The following is a 15,151-nucleotide window of genomic DNA, read 5'->3' as shown; positions in this document are numbered from 1 at the left end:
TGTGATTAAAAAATCTTAAAATGCATATTTACGCTGGAAGAAGATATTTTCAAATCATTAAACCCCTTTTCGACTGCTCCTGACTGCTTACCTACAAAGGTTTATCGAGAGTAAATCTTGACCTATCGTATTCGGTCACTAACCTATCTTTTACTGTTTTTAACAGTGAACGACAAAAACAGACTTTTTTACCTTTATGAATGAATAAGATATTTTTTTGCAATTTAAATATTAACATGTATTATTTATTTGTTAATAAAAACTAAGGATAATAAGGATAAGGATAATTTTTGTTTTCGAATGATATGTTATTGCAACTTAAAATTTATAATATTGTACGTTTTCTCTATGTTTTATAATTGATTATGAGTTTTTAATGTTACACATGTTCAATTAATTATTCAGTTTGTAGTACATATACCTTATTGTGTGACTTATTGCTTTTCAAAGAGTAGTACGGTACCTACCTTTTTAAAATGCCAATACACTCATCCCTCGATAGCACTTTGTTAATAAAATGATCCATTGCACTTTGATTTTGAAATCAATTGCAAAATTTAAGACGGCCGGGGAAATCAGCTGTTTCGGTTCAACGTTCGAACGCTCTGTGGTGAGCCGGCGCGTTCCCAGTCAGCAAATGTGATGCAAAGTAAGGCGCCGAATTAACGGGAGTTAAGGGGCGATTTCCTTATTTTTTAAAAGATCGAGTACATTTTTTATTTCGATTTTCTGTCTATTCTGCCTTCCAAATACGTGGTTAAAATTAATGACATTTTGACTGAATCACCCTGTATAAATAGAACGATAGGCTAGTGTAACTTTCACGGTATTTATCGACTGCCGATTTTAATATATTAATATCATTGCAATCATTTTAGTTTGTGTAAGTCCAATGCTCCCTAGAAAATTTGATAAGATGTGCGAAAATATGGGTTTTACCCACGCTTGTTAAAACTTGTTTACACCTGCCTCAACGTGATAAATCATCAGATTGCCTATATTATGAAAGTTTACCTCAAAAAGTAGTATCTAATTTAGATACAGTGGTGTTGATACTTCTATCGACTTATATCATTTACTGATATTTACTTGATAATGCACAATATTTTGTTAACACTACTTAGAAGAACAGTTAAATATATTATTAATATTTTCGTAAAATTGATAAACGTACAACAATATTTTCGTGTCGGTTTTATACACCTTTGCCCTGCACAAATATTTTGCTTTATATACGTTACAGTCCGTTTTACACCGGATTTCCTGTAAGTATCTAAATATACACACTGTACACATTTTCGATGCGAGCTTAAAATAAAATGTTTTGGTAGTATGCGTAGCTAATCCTGTCGTGGTTGTTCACAAAGGTGACATCACCGGTTGTGTGTTTCACGGTTTCATTAATGCCAGGATAATTTTAGACAAATGGATTAATTGGTTTTTATTTCCTAAATAAATCGCTGACTTGAAAAAGCCAAAGTAAAGTTTTAAATAACGCTCCGTTAATTGTTAACCGTACCTCATTTTTTTCCAAGGGTTACGAAACTGAAAAATCCATAATTTGTAAAAATATACTTATTGAAAATTTAAATGGAACTATTTTTATCTTTTTTTTTGCAACGTTGGTAAACTTCTCCAGTCAACTTGCCGGAAGAAAGAAAAAGTCAATCACAAAGTCTTCAACAATTGCCATCCATACATTAAGGGAAAACTGGTGTTAATGTGTTGTTTTTCGGACACCGCATGTGGGTTTTCCGTATGTGATTGTTATGAAAATTCATTATGGTATTCTTAGACAAGTTAACTTCATCTTTCTTGCATCTATCGACAGTCTAGGGTCTAGGGTTTCTGATTTCTCGGGACTCGAGAATTCTCGACTAGGAATTCCCGGGAATTCTCGAGTTCTCGAGAAATTTCTAAAACTTAAAAAAGTCATAATTTTGGTATTGTAATGCGAAATATAAATATGCTATTATACTTACTTAACAATCATCATTAACATTTATTATTTATTCAGTATTTTTATTAATTACTTATGTTTCTACTTCTACTAACAAAACTAAATTAAACTTTGATTATCTTCTTCTTGAAAACCTTTAACTTGTTTTTTTATTAAACACTTTCAATATACTTATGTTTATTTTAATGTTTTTGAATCGTAGCTTTCTTCCAATAATTATTAATAATCGTTAATCATGCAGTCTTTTAATTAAACAAACGGTAGATAAGGAATTTAACCGAAGAAATCTTTAAAAAAACAAGCTTTAATTTAAAGATACAGAAGCGTTCTTCCTATTAATTTATCACTTATAATCACAATCACATTAACAAAACAAACATAAAATAATCAACTAAAGGAACAGGTACTAAATATTTTCAGAATCAACATCAACATTAGGTATCTGCTTATAATAAAATTTCTACAAAGACTTATAACAAGATACATTAAAAAAATAAGAATCATCAAAGTAAACTAAAGCCTTGAAAACTTAAAATAAATAAATCATGAGCTAGTCGAGAAACCACTTTAACCGCTAAGTTATTTGTCGAGAAACGAATTGAACGCATGAACAAAACTAACTAGTCAAGAACTTAAGACGCGCGTGATTTTTAAATTTCTCGATTTCTCGACACTTTTTTCTCGTCTCGAGTAAGGCCAGATTTCCCGGGAATTCAGACAGTGTCATTCTACGTGGATAATTTTCGGGTGCTTCTACTCATTGAGTACGATAGGCGGACAAAAGATATTTTTTAAGAATTTCCTTTTAAGGAGTAACTGTTTGAGGATGCCCATTTTCAGCGGTAAGTTTTTTAAAACTTCCTGTTTCCCCGAGACGAGGGTGTAAACAATTAAACATCGTATGANTTATTTCCTAAATAAATCGCTGACTTGAAAAAGCCAAAGTAAAGTTTTAAATAATGATCCATTAATTGTAAACGTTGCCCCATTTTTTTTCCAAGGGTTACGAAACTGAAAAATCCATATTTTGTGAAAATATGCTTATTAAAATTTAAATGGAACCCTTTTTATCTTTTTTTGCAAAAATAAAAGTTTTTCTTCGTCTATGATTACTTTTATAGCGTTTATAAAAAGGTTTGACATTTGATAGATAAAATTAAAAACTAAAGATATACGACACCTTTTCTAGATTTCAGAAAACATAATTTGGCCTTCGAATTAGTCGTATGTATTTCTGAAATTGTCAAGTATTTTTCGAAACGGCCAGTTTTCTATTCACGAAAAAGTTCAAAAATGCCCCAAGTCTATCGAATTGTTCCACAAATCGCGATAATGCGATTTCGTAATTCTTCCAGTTGGAGTCGTACAAATCAATTGTCTAAGATGTCCCCACAGAAAGAATCGAGAGTTTAATTCTGGAGACAGTGAAGGTGAAGTTTGTATTTCTCCTCTACCTCTCCAATGATTTGGACATGCAACATCCAAATAATGTCGAGCAACTAAAATGAACTGGAACACCGTCGTATTTAAACATTTGTTGTCTTAATAAAACAGGGACTTCTTTTAGCAGTGTTGGTAAACTTCTCCAGTCAACTTGCCGGAAGAATGAAAAAGTCAATCAGAAAGTCTTCAACAATTGCTATCCATGCATTAAGAGAAAACTGGTGTTAACCCATTAGCGGCCAAAGGTGCGTAAACGCACCCTTTTATTTTAATATTTTTTGAGATCATCCGTAAAATTTTATGCTTTCCTACCTACAAAATCTTATGTCAACAGTCCAGAGAGTGTACTAGTATTTTTATTTAATTAAAAATAATATTGTTTTGATATCATTTTTTAAAAGAAAATACGATATTTAAAACTTTTTTCACACATTTTCAAACAAATATTGTTCTAAGTTAGTAAAAATGGGCAGACTATTTTTTTTTTGAGCCAGGCGTAAATAAAAGATCTATTTTGATACTCATGTAGTTTTTTACATATGTTTTCAAAACGATGGTCTTAATGATACTTATATGTAGTGGATGCGTGCGCACCTTTGGCCGATAACGATTGACATATTATTCATTTATTCACTCCTATGTAAGTCTGGACAAATATTGGCATATAAAATACAGGACTTGTCAGATCATATATCAGTTCATTATTAGCAGAGTGTAGTTCTTGGTTTTCCTTTGTCTAAAAAAGTGTAATTTTTGTATAAAATATTGTTTGAACTAAAGTTTTTTGTAATGCATAATAGTTATTTTTTTGGATACATCTAGTGCCAATATGAGGTAAGAGATTTTTGAGTAGTATAGAAGCTATAGAGATATAATTTTGTTTATATTATTGCAGTTATTTGTCAAAATAGAAAATGAAAAGGGCACTAACCACTAAACTTGCTTTGTTAGAAGAGGATTCAGATTGTGAAAATGCTGAATTGGTTGATGTTTTTTATGTGCCGCCAGAAACAGATGAAATTACAGATGAGGAAAACTTTGACGAAAATATTATTGGAGAAGAGGGATTGCAGACGGATAATGCAGGAACGTATGAAATACAACCAAGTATAGATAGTGATGATGATTTGGAAGATGACGTTTTTAGTTTTTTATGTAAAAATGTCCAAAGTAAGGTGGATGCAAATGCACTTTACACTGTGCACACAACGAAATCTCAGCTAAAATTTCTTTCGGATTTAGCACTCTCTTTAGATACAGAAAACANAAAACCTTTAACTTGTTTTTTTATTAAACACTTTCAATATACTTATGTTTATTTCAATGTTTTTGAATCGTAGTTTTCTTCCAATAATAATTATTAATAATCATTAATCATGCAGTCTTTTAATTAAATAAATAGTAAATAAGGAATTTAATCGAAGAAATCTTTAAAAAAACAAGCTTTAATTTAAAGATACAGAACCGTTCTTCCTATTAATTTATCACTTATAATCACAATCACATTAACAAAACAAACATAAAATAATCAACTAAAGGAACAGGTACTAAATATTTTCAGAATCAACATCAACATTAGGTATCTGCTTATAATAAAATTTCTACAAAGACTTATAACAAGATACATTAAAAAAATAAGAATCATCAAAGTAAACTAAAGCCTTGAAAACTTAAAATAAATAAATCATGAGCTAGTCGAGAAACCACTTTAACCGCTAAGTTATTTGTCGAGAAACGAATTGAACGCATGAACAAAACTAACTAGTCAAGAACTTAAGACGCGCGTGATTTTTAAATTTCTCGATTTCTCGACACTTTTTTCTCGTCTCGAGTAAGGCCAGATTTCCCGGGAATTCAGACAGTGTCATTCTACGTGGATAATTTTCGGGTGCTTCTACTCATTGAGTACGATAGGCGGACAAAAGATATTTTTTAAGAATTTCCTTTTAAGGAGTAACTGTTTGAGGATGCCCATTTTCAGCGGTAAGTTTTTTAAAACTTCCTGTTTCCCCGAGACGAGGGTGTAAACAATTAAACATCGTATGATGATAACACGATCTTAATAACGTTTTCCATAAAGGGTCTAATTCCTAATGCGTTGCCGTTGTCAAGACGATAAATCAAGTGCACATCGCTCATTTCACTATTTATGTAGGTATTTTAAAGATGGTAAATTGTACACGGAAACACCTGTCGTATTAAATGTTTGAGAGATGCACAATGGCAGCTGTTGACAGCAGTGTATTATTTTCGCAAATCCTCAACGTACAATTATTTAGGAAAAGAAAATAATGTGGTACCAATCTAAAATAGAAACTAGTCTGTACATTGATTTTTTTTTGTAATGCTCATATCCTTTGGCTCCATAAAAAGATACCATGAAAAACCATTAATGATTGCAATTTTCAAACCCTGTTAAAGGAGCAGACCTTGCGTTTTGGCAAGAAATCGCTCCTTAAAGTTTGTCGCAACATTAAAGAAATGCCATTTATAAGAAAACAACAACTGAAACGAGACGTGTAAACATGGTGATTAATGCAAAGCAATCCACATGAAATTATATCACCAGCATGGTAAGGCTAAAAATAGTCCGTCTTTCGCCAACGTCATAAACATTATGCACCGTTTGCTGCTCTTACTCTTGTGTGAAATTTGAATACCAGATAATCATTATACACGGCATATATTAAAACAAGCTCTAATTATAACAGCTCTATCGATTTCAGCGGTTATTTTTTCAACTGCCCGGTTATTTCGGTCTTTGGCATAAGTGAGAACTTCCTAGTGCAAAGGATGTTTCGGTCGGCAAGTTCAATCGGATTTCACGGTCATAACGGATAATGTGTGCTTTGTCAAAGCTCCGTCTATTTATAAAATGTAAACAGTGGTTAGGTTATAAACGTTCCGCGAATTTAGTAAGTAATTCTGTCGTTCTTGGGATGGTGGCGTCTGAAATAAATGCACAGACTGCCCCATTTTCGGTTCCAGAAAATCCGGAAATGGAAATTGCAGGTATCCTACATGTTTCTGGTTACGTATTAAGTGGGGTCGACATGATTTATTTTAAGGGGCGTCAAAAAATAGTTCAATCAGAAGTTTTCTCTTTTTCCGGCGAGTTTACGTTAGAGAAACAGATGAGAAGATAATTTCATTATTTTGCCAGAGATTTGTTTAAAATACATTTTTTTTGAGAAACTATATGAAAACTTTATTGAGAATCCAGTGTTGTCCATGTTACACAGAACTCTTAAATTCAAACTTATATCATGCAATAGGAAGATAAGAGTTAAATAAATAAGCGAGTTAAGCACCATTTATACCCATATCAGTACCATGTGAGATCAGTATCAGAATAGACTTTTTTCGTCTGGACGTCATTGATTTGTGTAAACCTACCTTTAGCAAGCATCTTTTTTGACCTTGAAATACCTTAATAAAAATGTTTATGGTCTTCTCCTGCTATTGCCTTCCCTATATTCACAATAAATTATTTTTTTTAGAAATACTGAGCTTTTACTGATAAATGGAGGTCATACATAACGTGAACACAATAACATGAGTACTCTGCAGTACTTGCAGCAGGTACTTTGTGCAACTACAGTTGGTCGTCCAGCCGAAAGGATCGAACCCACGGTCTCAGCCACAACGATTAAACGTCTGACGCCTTAAATCGCTACACCACCAACTAATACAGTATAAACGAATTTAATTAGCAATAAAAATAATATACGATGTGAGAATGATCTATTTATTTATTATGAAGGGAAGCGTGTTAAAAAAATAAAATTGTACTTAAATCTCATTTATTGGGCACTTCTTGTATTAGAAAGTAGGTAACATTATTGGGTAAGAATTAATGAAAAGTAATATTACCATGTATTTCTAAAAAAAAAGAAAAAAAATGAAATAACAGTTTTTTTGGTTATTATGGTCAGATGTGAAGAAATATCGTTTACCAGTAATAGAAATATTCTACTTTTTAAGAAATTGTATTAACTCCTTTGAAATTATTTAAAAATATGGCCTGACTCAAAAATATCAGCGTTTGAAAATAAAGTCTTTTCTTACAATACACAATTTCTGTAGAAAATTATAAGTAGCAGCATTATTTTGCACTTAGTCAGAATTCTAAGTAAACTGGAACAGAAAATGAGTACATTTCAAAGATTTCAATCAGCAAGTCGTTTTGTCAGTCATCCTGAATTTGTCAGCGCTCAATTTCTGGAAACATTGTACAAAGTGGTTAAAATAGATATAATGTAATTCACGTTCTGTGTATTCACTGCTGTAAATAAATTTGGAGCATATTAATGCTTAAGTGTTTAATTATTTAAATAAATCAGTAAAATGTTTACCAATTTTTAATGTAATAAATAATTCCTGAATTTTGCACGTCTACAGAAAAACGCGTACGCTACTGTAAACATAATCAGACTATGTAGAATGCTTTTTGGAAACTATTAACACATGTTTGTATTAATCACAATTATTGAGTATCTTACAAATTTGCTGGACAAAACAGGAAACGTGCATTTTCTGATGTTTACATGATCTCCGTGATCTTTCTATGCCAAAAATTAAAGGAAGCTGCACTAGTTTAGCGATACAACTCTAAATTTGATAAATTTTTCCAATTTACTGTATTTCCCAATTAAACAGTAAGGAATATACTAAGAAAATTGCGAAACGTTGTGTTTCTGATGTGTAATCTATTTCTATCAAATTCAGTTCTTATTACTGAAACTGATTATTATAACATTTCTCAGAATATTCTTCTAAGAACATTTCGGTGCATAAACATCCTTATTAATAACCGCATTTCCATGGTGAAAAATTTATCATTATAACGCAATTTTTACTTGGAAATAGCTAGACTGGAAATAGGGTGGTGAAACTCGTTCCACATTATTGGTGTTTGCTTCCACATTGCATAACACCAAATGACTAATAATAATAATAACGCGCTTTCTTAAAGAGTGAAGCATGTGTCGTATAACCGGAAATAACGGAAAATGCTGCAAATGTCTGATTGACTTACATGAATGTATTTCTCAGAAAACTTCCTGGAATCGGAATATTTCTTTTGAAATGACATAAATCATTGCTGATTTCATTTTAAGTACTCGTAGGTATATAAATTGTTTATTTTCTGTCTAGAATTTAGAATCATAAAGTTATTATAAGATATTGCTTGTAATTATTTTTCTCTGGCATCTATTTATATTTTTTTTATTTAAATGATTATTTTTCTATACTAAAAAGTGAAAAAAAATTAAAAGGTGTTGATTTTGTGACTATCTGTTGGTTGATCAGAAAATCACAATGAAACTATTGTTCTTGATTCCAGTAAAAATATTACTAGTTAAATTTTCATTAGTTTGATACACTTTTGTTTTAGTCATTCTTATTCAATAGTTTGATAATGAAACGTTGTGTATACGAGGTCTGTTGAGAAAATAACTGAACTTTAAGAGGGCTTTATAGCAAATAGGCAAACAGCAATACATTTTTATAAGATGTAATCAGAATATACGAAACAGTTATAAATTTACATTAAATTTTTCTTCGTTACACAGGAATTATTTGGAGTAAACTATCAAAATGAAGGTCACCCAAAGATGATATAGAATTAAAAACAGTGCATGCGTTAAAAATAGGTGATGTTCTCATTACATTAGTATTTGCAAGATCACAATAAAAGGTAACATTATGCCGAGTTTCTATACTTGAACAAATAAATTTAATTTTTCCAATAGAGCAGGGCAGTCGATTCTGTAGTTTATTAAATTATAAACAAAAGCAATTGCTGAACAGTTTCTTCTAAGCAATAATGACTGCAATTGGAAAGCTTGAAGCAACACCTTATTGTCTATACCTCTATCAGGATAAGCACCATTTCTTTTAAAATAAATAAACTTCAAGAACCTCCGCTGCACCGACTCTATTTGACAAATATAATTATGATATACAGGGTACCAGATAATGGATCCGTATTCTAATTTACTTCTAATGAGTGACACATATAATAATTTCATTGAATCAACATTCGAAAAGTCTCTCATATTTCTAATAACAAATCCCAAAGTTTTAGAAGCCGAACATACTACATTGTTAATATGGTCCGTAAAAGCCAGTTTAGAATCAAACAATATACCTAGATCTTTATAAGACAAACAACGTTCAATAGCAATGTTATTAATTAGATAATTATACTTTAAAACTGTCCCCCTTTTCGTGTATGAGACTATTTTACATTTAGATATATTCAGCTTCAATGAGTTTGTAGAACACCATTCATTTATCTTATTTAAATCATTTTGAAGCTTCGAACAATCATTATCTGATGTAACATTACTAAATATTTTTAGATCATCAGCAAATAATAACTTTTGACAGGTTATATCAGATGTTATATCATTAATAAATATTAAAAATAAAAGCGGCCCTAAATTCGATCCTTGTGGCACTCCTGATTTGGCGATATATGTTTTTGACTTATAGCCCCTATACTCTACAAAATGAGATCTGCCTAGTAAATAAGATTTAAACAGGTCGATCAAAGTGTGATAGAAACCTATCTGTTTTAAGTTTTGATATTAATAAGTAATGATCAATTTGATCGAAAGCTTTCTGTATATTGGTATATATAACATCTACTTGCCCGTGAGAATCCAAATTGTCAGATATAAATTGCGTAATAATTGACAAATTAGTAATTGTTGACTTTTTCTCCATAAATCCATGCTGAAATGGGGATATAATAATTTTAACAGAACAGTAGATATTATTGTACAAAATTATTTCAAAAAGTTTCCCAAAGTTGCAAAGAATTGATATTGCTCTGTAATTATTTAATAGAAAAGTATCACCAGATTTGTGAACAGGACATATACGAGCAGTTTTCCAGATTTCAGGGTATGTTGATGTTGACAAAGGTTAAATAAAATAAGTAATGTTTCAACGAACGCAGCTGCACAGTCCTTAATTATAAAGCTGGGAACATTATCAATTTCAGATGTCAATTTATTTTTAAGTTTCTTTATGCCATGAATAATATCTTCTCTGGTCACATTAGAAATCTTATTAATAATATCGCTGTTTAAAATATCATTATTACCGGTATACGTTTGATTAGATTGTATTGTATCCACAATACACTGAGTTGTCTCATACGTAAAGTAACCCCAATATACGCTGCATGGAATCCTTGTTTTATGTTGTTTATACCTAACAAACGACCAAAACCTAGATGGATCATTTTGAATTATATTTTCCATGTTAATATATTCTCTATATGCGTTACTAATTTGATCTTTAATTAATGCCCTCAGATCTCTAAACTTATTTAAATAATTTACAGTTTTATATTTTTTATAGTTCGTATGTGCCAAGTTTTTCTCTTGAATGTTGTTTCTAATTTCAAAATTAAACCATGGTGGTAAACAAATAACAGACTGTTTCCCATTTTAACGCAGTTTTTCTATAAAATGGAGTTAGTTTGAAACTCAAATTTACTTTTTGGCGTAAAGAAATTTGTAATTTATAATGCCGCTTGTTCGAAAGTGGCAAATTACAAATTTCTTACAATATCACGGAAATTAAATGACATATCAACAATCCAAGAATATGTGGTTACAGAGGTTATGTATAGCGCAATGCTGCCAACCGCATATTACTAAATATCTCAAAATGCGCGCAATTTAAGGAATTCGATTATTTTCTGAACATAAGTACCTCATTTAATGAAATCTCGAACAAATAGGTATCTACATTGTAAATGTGACATTTCTGGTTATTTGTCAAAATAAATAAATAAATAAAAATTCATATATTCTTAAATAATTTATTTATTTTTTATTTTCAGGGTCGCAAAACAAATACAAAATATAAAGTTAATGTGTTAATATAATTTTATTGAAAGCGTACCTACCATATTAAAAAATATATAACCTTACTTATTGTGTGATATTTAAGTCGAAAGCAGAATCGTTGATAAATTCTTCAAAATATTATAATCTTATTTGATAGAACAAACGAATCGATAGTTAATTAATTTTTGTATTTTATTTTATTTCATTTTTGCTTTCCTGCTCTAAATTAAAACTGAAGTGTATTTCGAACGCTAAACTTTATCAGCACACAGTTTTACCAGTTCAGGAAATAAAAATTAACACGAGAATAGCTCTGTGTTTTCACTTGGGATATAACTGATATTAATTCTACAGGGAGCGAAGCGGATGAATTAAATTCGCCAGATTATTAATAAGTTAGAGCGAATAATGTATCTTAATCTTCTTTTAATGGAATCTCAAATTAGTATTCTGTGTTGTGAGATGAAATTTCAATGTTATGGAGGAACTTTAAGAAAAATATAATTAAAACTAATAATCAATTTTCTTTTAAATACCTATATATTTTATTATTTGCTCTCGCATTTTTACCTTATTTTGAAATAGTCGGAAACAGCCACGACAGATACGATCTTACTTTACTCTTTTAATTAGTAAATATGATACGTATGATTAAATTAATATGAATTGTTTGAAAAAAGGAAGAGAGAAAAATAAAACGTTTCAGTAGTATTAGATTGTTCGCAAATGTTGATCACAATAAAACAGCGGTTGCTTCTCTTGTCACGATTAACAGTTCCCAGTTAATAATTAGATTTAAAAAAAGACGTCTGGATATCCTAGCAGGCGCCTATCCGGGGAAATTCAATTAAAGCAAAACTAAATATTTAGTGCAGTGAAAATAAACTTATTATATTTCGGTAAAGTTTGACGAATGCCAGACCAGAAATGTAAATATTTGGAGTGATTTATAAAAGGATATCATAATTGGGTTTAAACCTCGATATACATGCTCTTACTCATGGTACTTTTCAGATCATACTTCAACTTGGCCAAAAAGTAGATCGACAAAACAAAGAAATATACAGAGAAACTAATAATTATTATTTATTGATTGCAATAGTAATAGTATCTTGCTTTTCTTAATATTTTAAAATTTACATGTTTTATTATTATTATTATTTATTTTTGACAGTTGTATGTTGATGTGATATTGATGTTCTGTTGATGTGATGTTGATGTTGTTTTGACAGTTGTGTGTTTATGTTGTTTTGGCAGTTGTATGTTGATGTTAATGTTGATTTCGTCTTCTGTGTGACTTTTTGTTTTTAATTATTTTTTAGAGTTGTATGCTCAACATCTTTCACCCTGGCAAAACGGATATACAGTGTGTCCAATTAAGTCGGCACCATATGGGAAACTTTTTTATTATTGGTTTTATGAAAAAAAGTTATTCTTGATAAGAAGTTCTGCACGGCCTAAAACCCAAAATGAAGTAATCAGATTTCAATTTTTTGCAGTCGTATACGAGGTTTGTCGAAAAATGTAAATTTTGCTCGAGTAAAGTACTTTCATTTTTTATTTTTTACAATATCTACAATCGTTATGAAGAAAAGTTGATCCTAATAGAAAACTACTGTCAGATATCCAATATTATCCATCATTAAAACAATCTTTAATAATTTTTGGGTATATAAACATGGTAGGAAATAATCAAATAAATTATAATTTAATTTTACAAATCATAAAACATTTATTGTATTGAATTCATTGGTGTGTCAGTGCATGCTAGATTTAATGTCGATCAATAAATTATCAATGCTAATACAGAGATTATGTAAAAGTAACAAAATCTGTTTTTTAGTGGTAGATGGATAATATTGGATATCTGACCGTAGTTTTCTATTAGGATCAACTTTTCTTAATAACGATTGTAGATATTGTAAAAAATAACTTGTAATTGTACTTTACTCGAGCAAAATTTACATTTTTCGACAAACCTCGTATACGACTGCAAAAAATTGAAATCTGATTACTTCATTTTGGGTTTTAGGCCGTGCAGAACTTCTTATCAAGAATAACTTTTTTTCATAAAACCAATAATAAAAAAGTTTCCCAAATGGTCCCGACTTAATCGGACACTGTATAATTCAATGGGGTTCTGCCAAAATTTTGATGAAGGAAAATAATTCTTTAATCGCAAATTCGAACAATGCAATTATTTTTCATTTCAATATGCTCCTTTAACACTTCTATTGCATCTTTATATACAGGGTGTTTCATAATGATCTGCAAATATTTTAAGGAGGTGCTTTGAAAGTAATTTTAGGAGGGGGGTACTTACTTCCAATATATTTTTTCTGATTTGAGCCCCCCCCCCTGAAAAATATTCAATCTCAAAATCGCCGAAAAAATTAGCTTTAATTTTTTTTCACGAAAACGGTTAAACTTGGAAATTCCAATTTTGGTACACGTTAGCAACTAGTTCAATGTTATTTTTTGGTAGTCTTTTTTCTGGTTTATGTCTTTGAATGAAAGAAATTAGCACCCCTTGGTTTTATTTCGATTTCATTTAGAAACTTTTTTACTCTTCCCATTTTTTCGTATACTTAATGGTTTACGAGCAAAAAAATAAATAATTTTTCCTTGCCAATTAGGTACACATAATTAATATAACAGTTACCAACAACGATTGTCATTTTTGACATGCTTTTTGCAGAAATTTTTTGTCGTCACTAGAAAAAGCTAAGCAAATATGAACTAAATTTTTTCGGCCATTTTGAGATTTCAATATTTTCTCAGGGGGAGGCTCAAATTGAAAAGTCGAAATTAAGATTTGTATAAAAAAAGTATGTACATCTAAGTCTGTTCCGTTGTTCTATATAATACCAACCTTCGTTAAACATACTTTTCATCAAGCCTTCAGATTTTTTATAAAAAGGATTCCACTAAGGTCGAAAGTCGGTTAATTTTTATCCAGAACTTCCTGGAACCGCAGAAGTGGCGATCGATGCCAAATCGAGTAAAAGTGCATTTGGGGTAGCCTACATTCCCGCAGCAGTCTGGCCTGGATGATGTTGGTGGGGTCGGAAACAAGAGAAACGCGGCACATGACAGGGTGCCTGCAGCAAGCTGGACCTACTTTCTCTGTATTGCATCGTTGCTAGGAAACGGGATGAACCATGTCTCGTGCCCGGAGTGAGTACCTGTAGGAGTGTTACACGGGATTTCCGTGTGGCCAGGTGCAATGGAGGTCATGCTGCACGCCACACTGTTTTAGGCCGCAAATTATTCCGTTAGATCAGGAAAACAAAAAAAATGGAAATTAATTGGACACCTTGCGAGATCTGAATAGTAATACAATCTGTTAAGGGGTTTGAAGGTTAAAAAAGCATTTTCTCTATTTTTTTTTAATATAACAAAATAATTGTTCTAACTTTTAAGCATATAAAAGAGTAACATTTAAATAACATTTTACAAAATTAACATTTAATCGTCGGGACCTGGTTTTCTGAGACCCCTTAGAAAACAGTTATCTTGGAGGTGATCAGGATAACTCATGATAGCTTTATCTGAAATCAAAATATTTTCGTTAGTAGGATGAAAAGTACATACATTGAAATTTGAATTTCATTCAATCACTAGTCAATCCTGTCTAGAAAAAGTATACAAAATTTCAATAAGATCGGTACATTAGTTTTTGAAAAATCGGGTCCACTGTCTTCAAAAATAGAGTTTTACGAAAAAAGCGATTAGAGTTTCAAGAAGGAATACAACGGAGATAATATACATTTTTAACTTGCATAGAATCGTTGATTCAAGCTCTATAAAATTAAAATATTTAATAAAAATAACTCAGAAATCGAAAGAAGTGAGCGAGAAAGACAGATAAACAATA

At 30.8% G+C, this 15,151-nt stretch overlaps 1 protein-coding gene across 1 annotated transcript in view; it reads left to right on the top strand.

The window, feature by feature from the left end:
• The first annotated feature begins 4,317 nt into the window (after positions 1 to 4,317).
• LOC108905751 (dual specificity protein phosphatase 7) overlaps positions 4,318 to 15,151 on the top strand; it is a 54,611-nt gene continuing 43,777 nt past the window's right edge. Inside the window, exon 1 of the mRNA XM_023454153.1 lies at positions 4,318 to 4,542. Within this exon, the coding sequence (XP_023309921.1) occupies positions 4,318 to 4,542 (225 nt within the window). The remainder of the gene's footprint in view (positions 4,543 to 15,151) is intronic.

Source organism: Anoplophora glabripennis, unplaced genomic scaffold, assembly GCF_000390285.2.
Source record: "Anoplophora glabripennis isolate ALB-LARVAE unplaced genomic scaffold, Agla_2.0 scaffold181, whole genome shotgun sequence".
Taxonomy (NCBI): domain Eukaryota; kingdom Metazoa; phylum Arthropoda; class Insecta; order Coleoptera; family Cerambycidae; genus Anoplophora; species Anoplophora glabripennis.
This window is presented reverse-complemented; position numbering and strand designations above follow the sequence as displayed.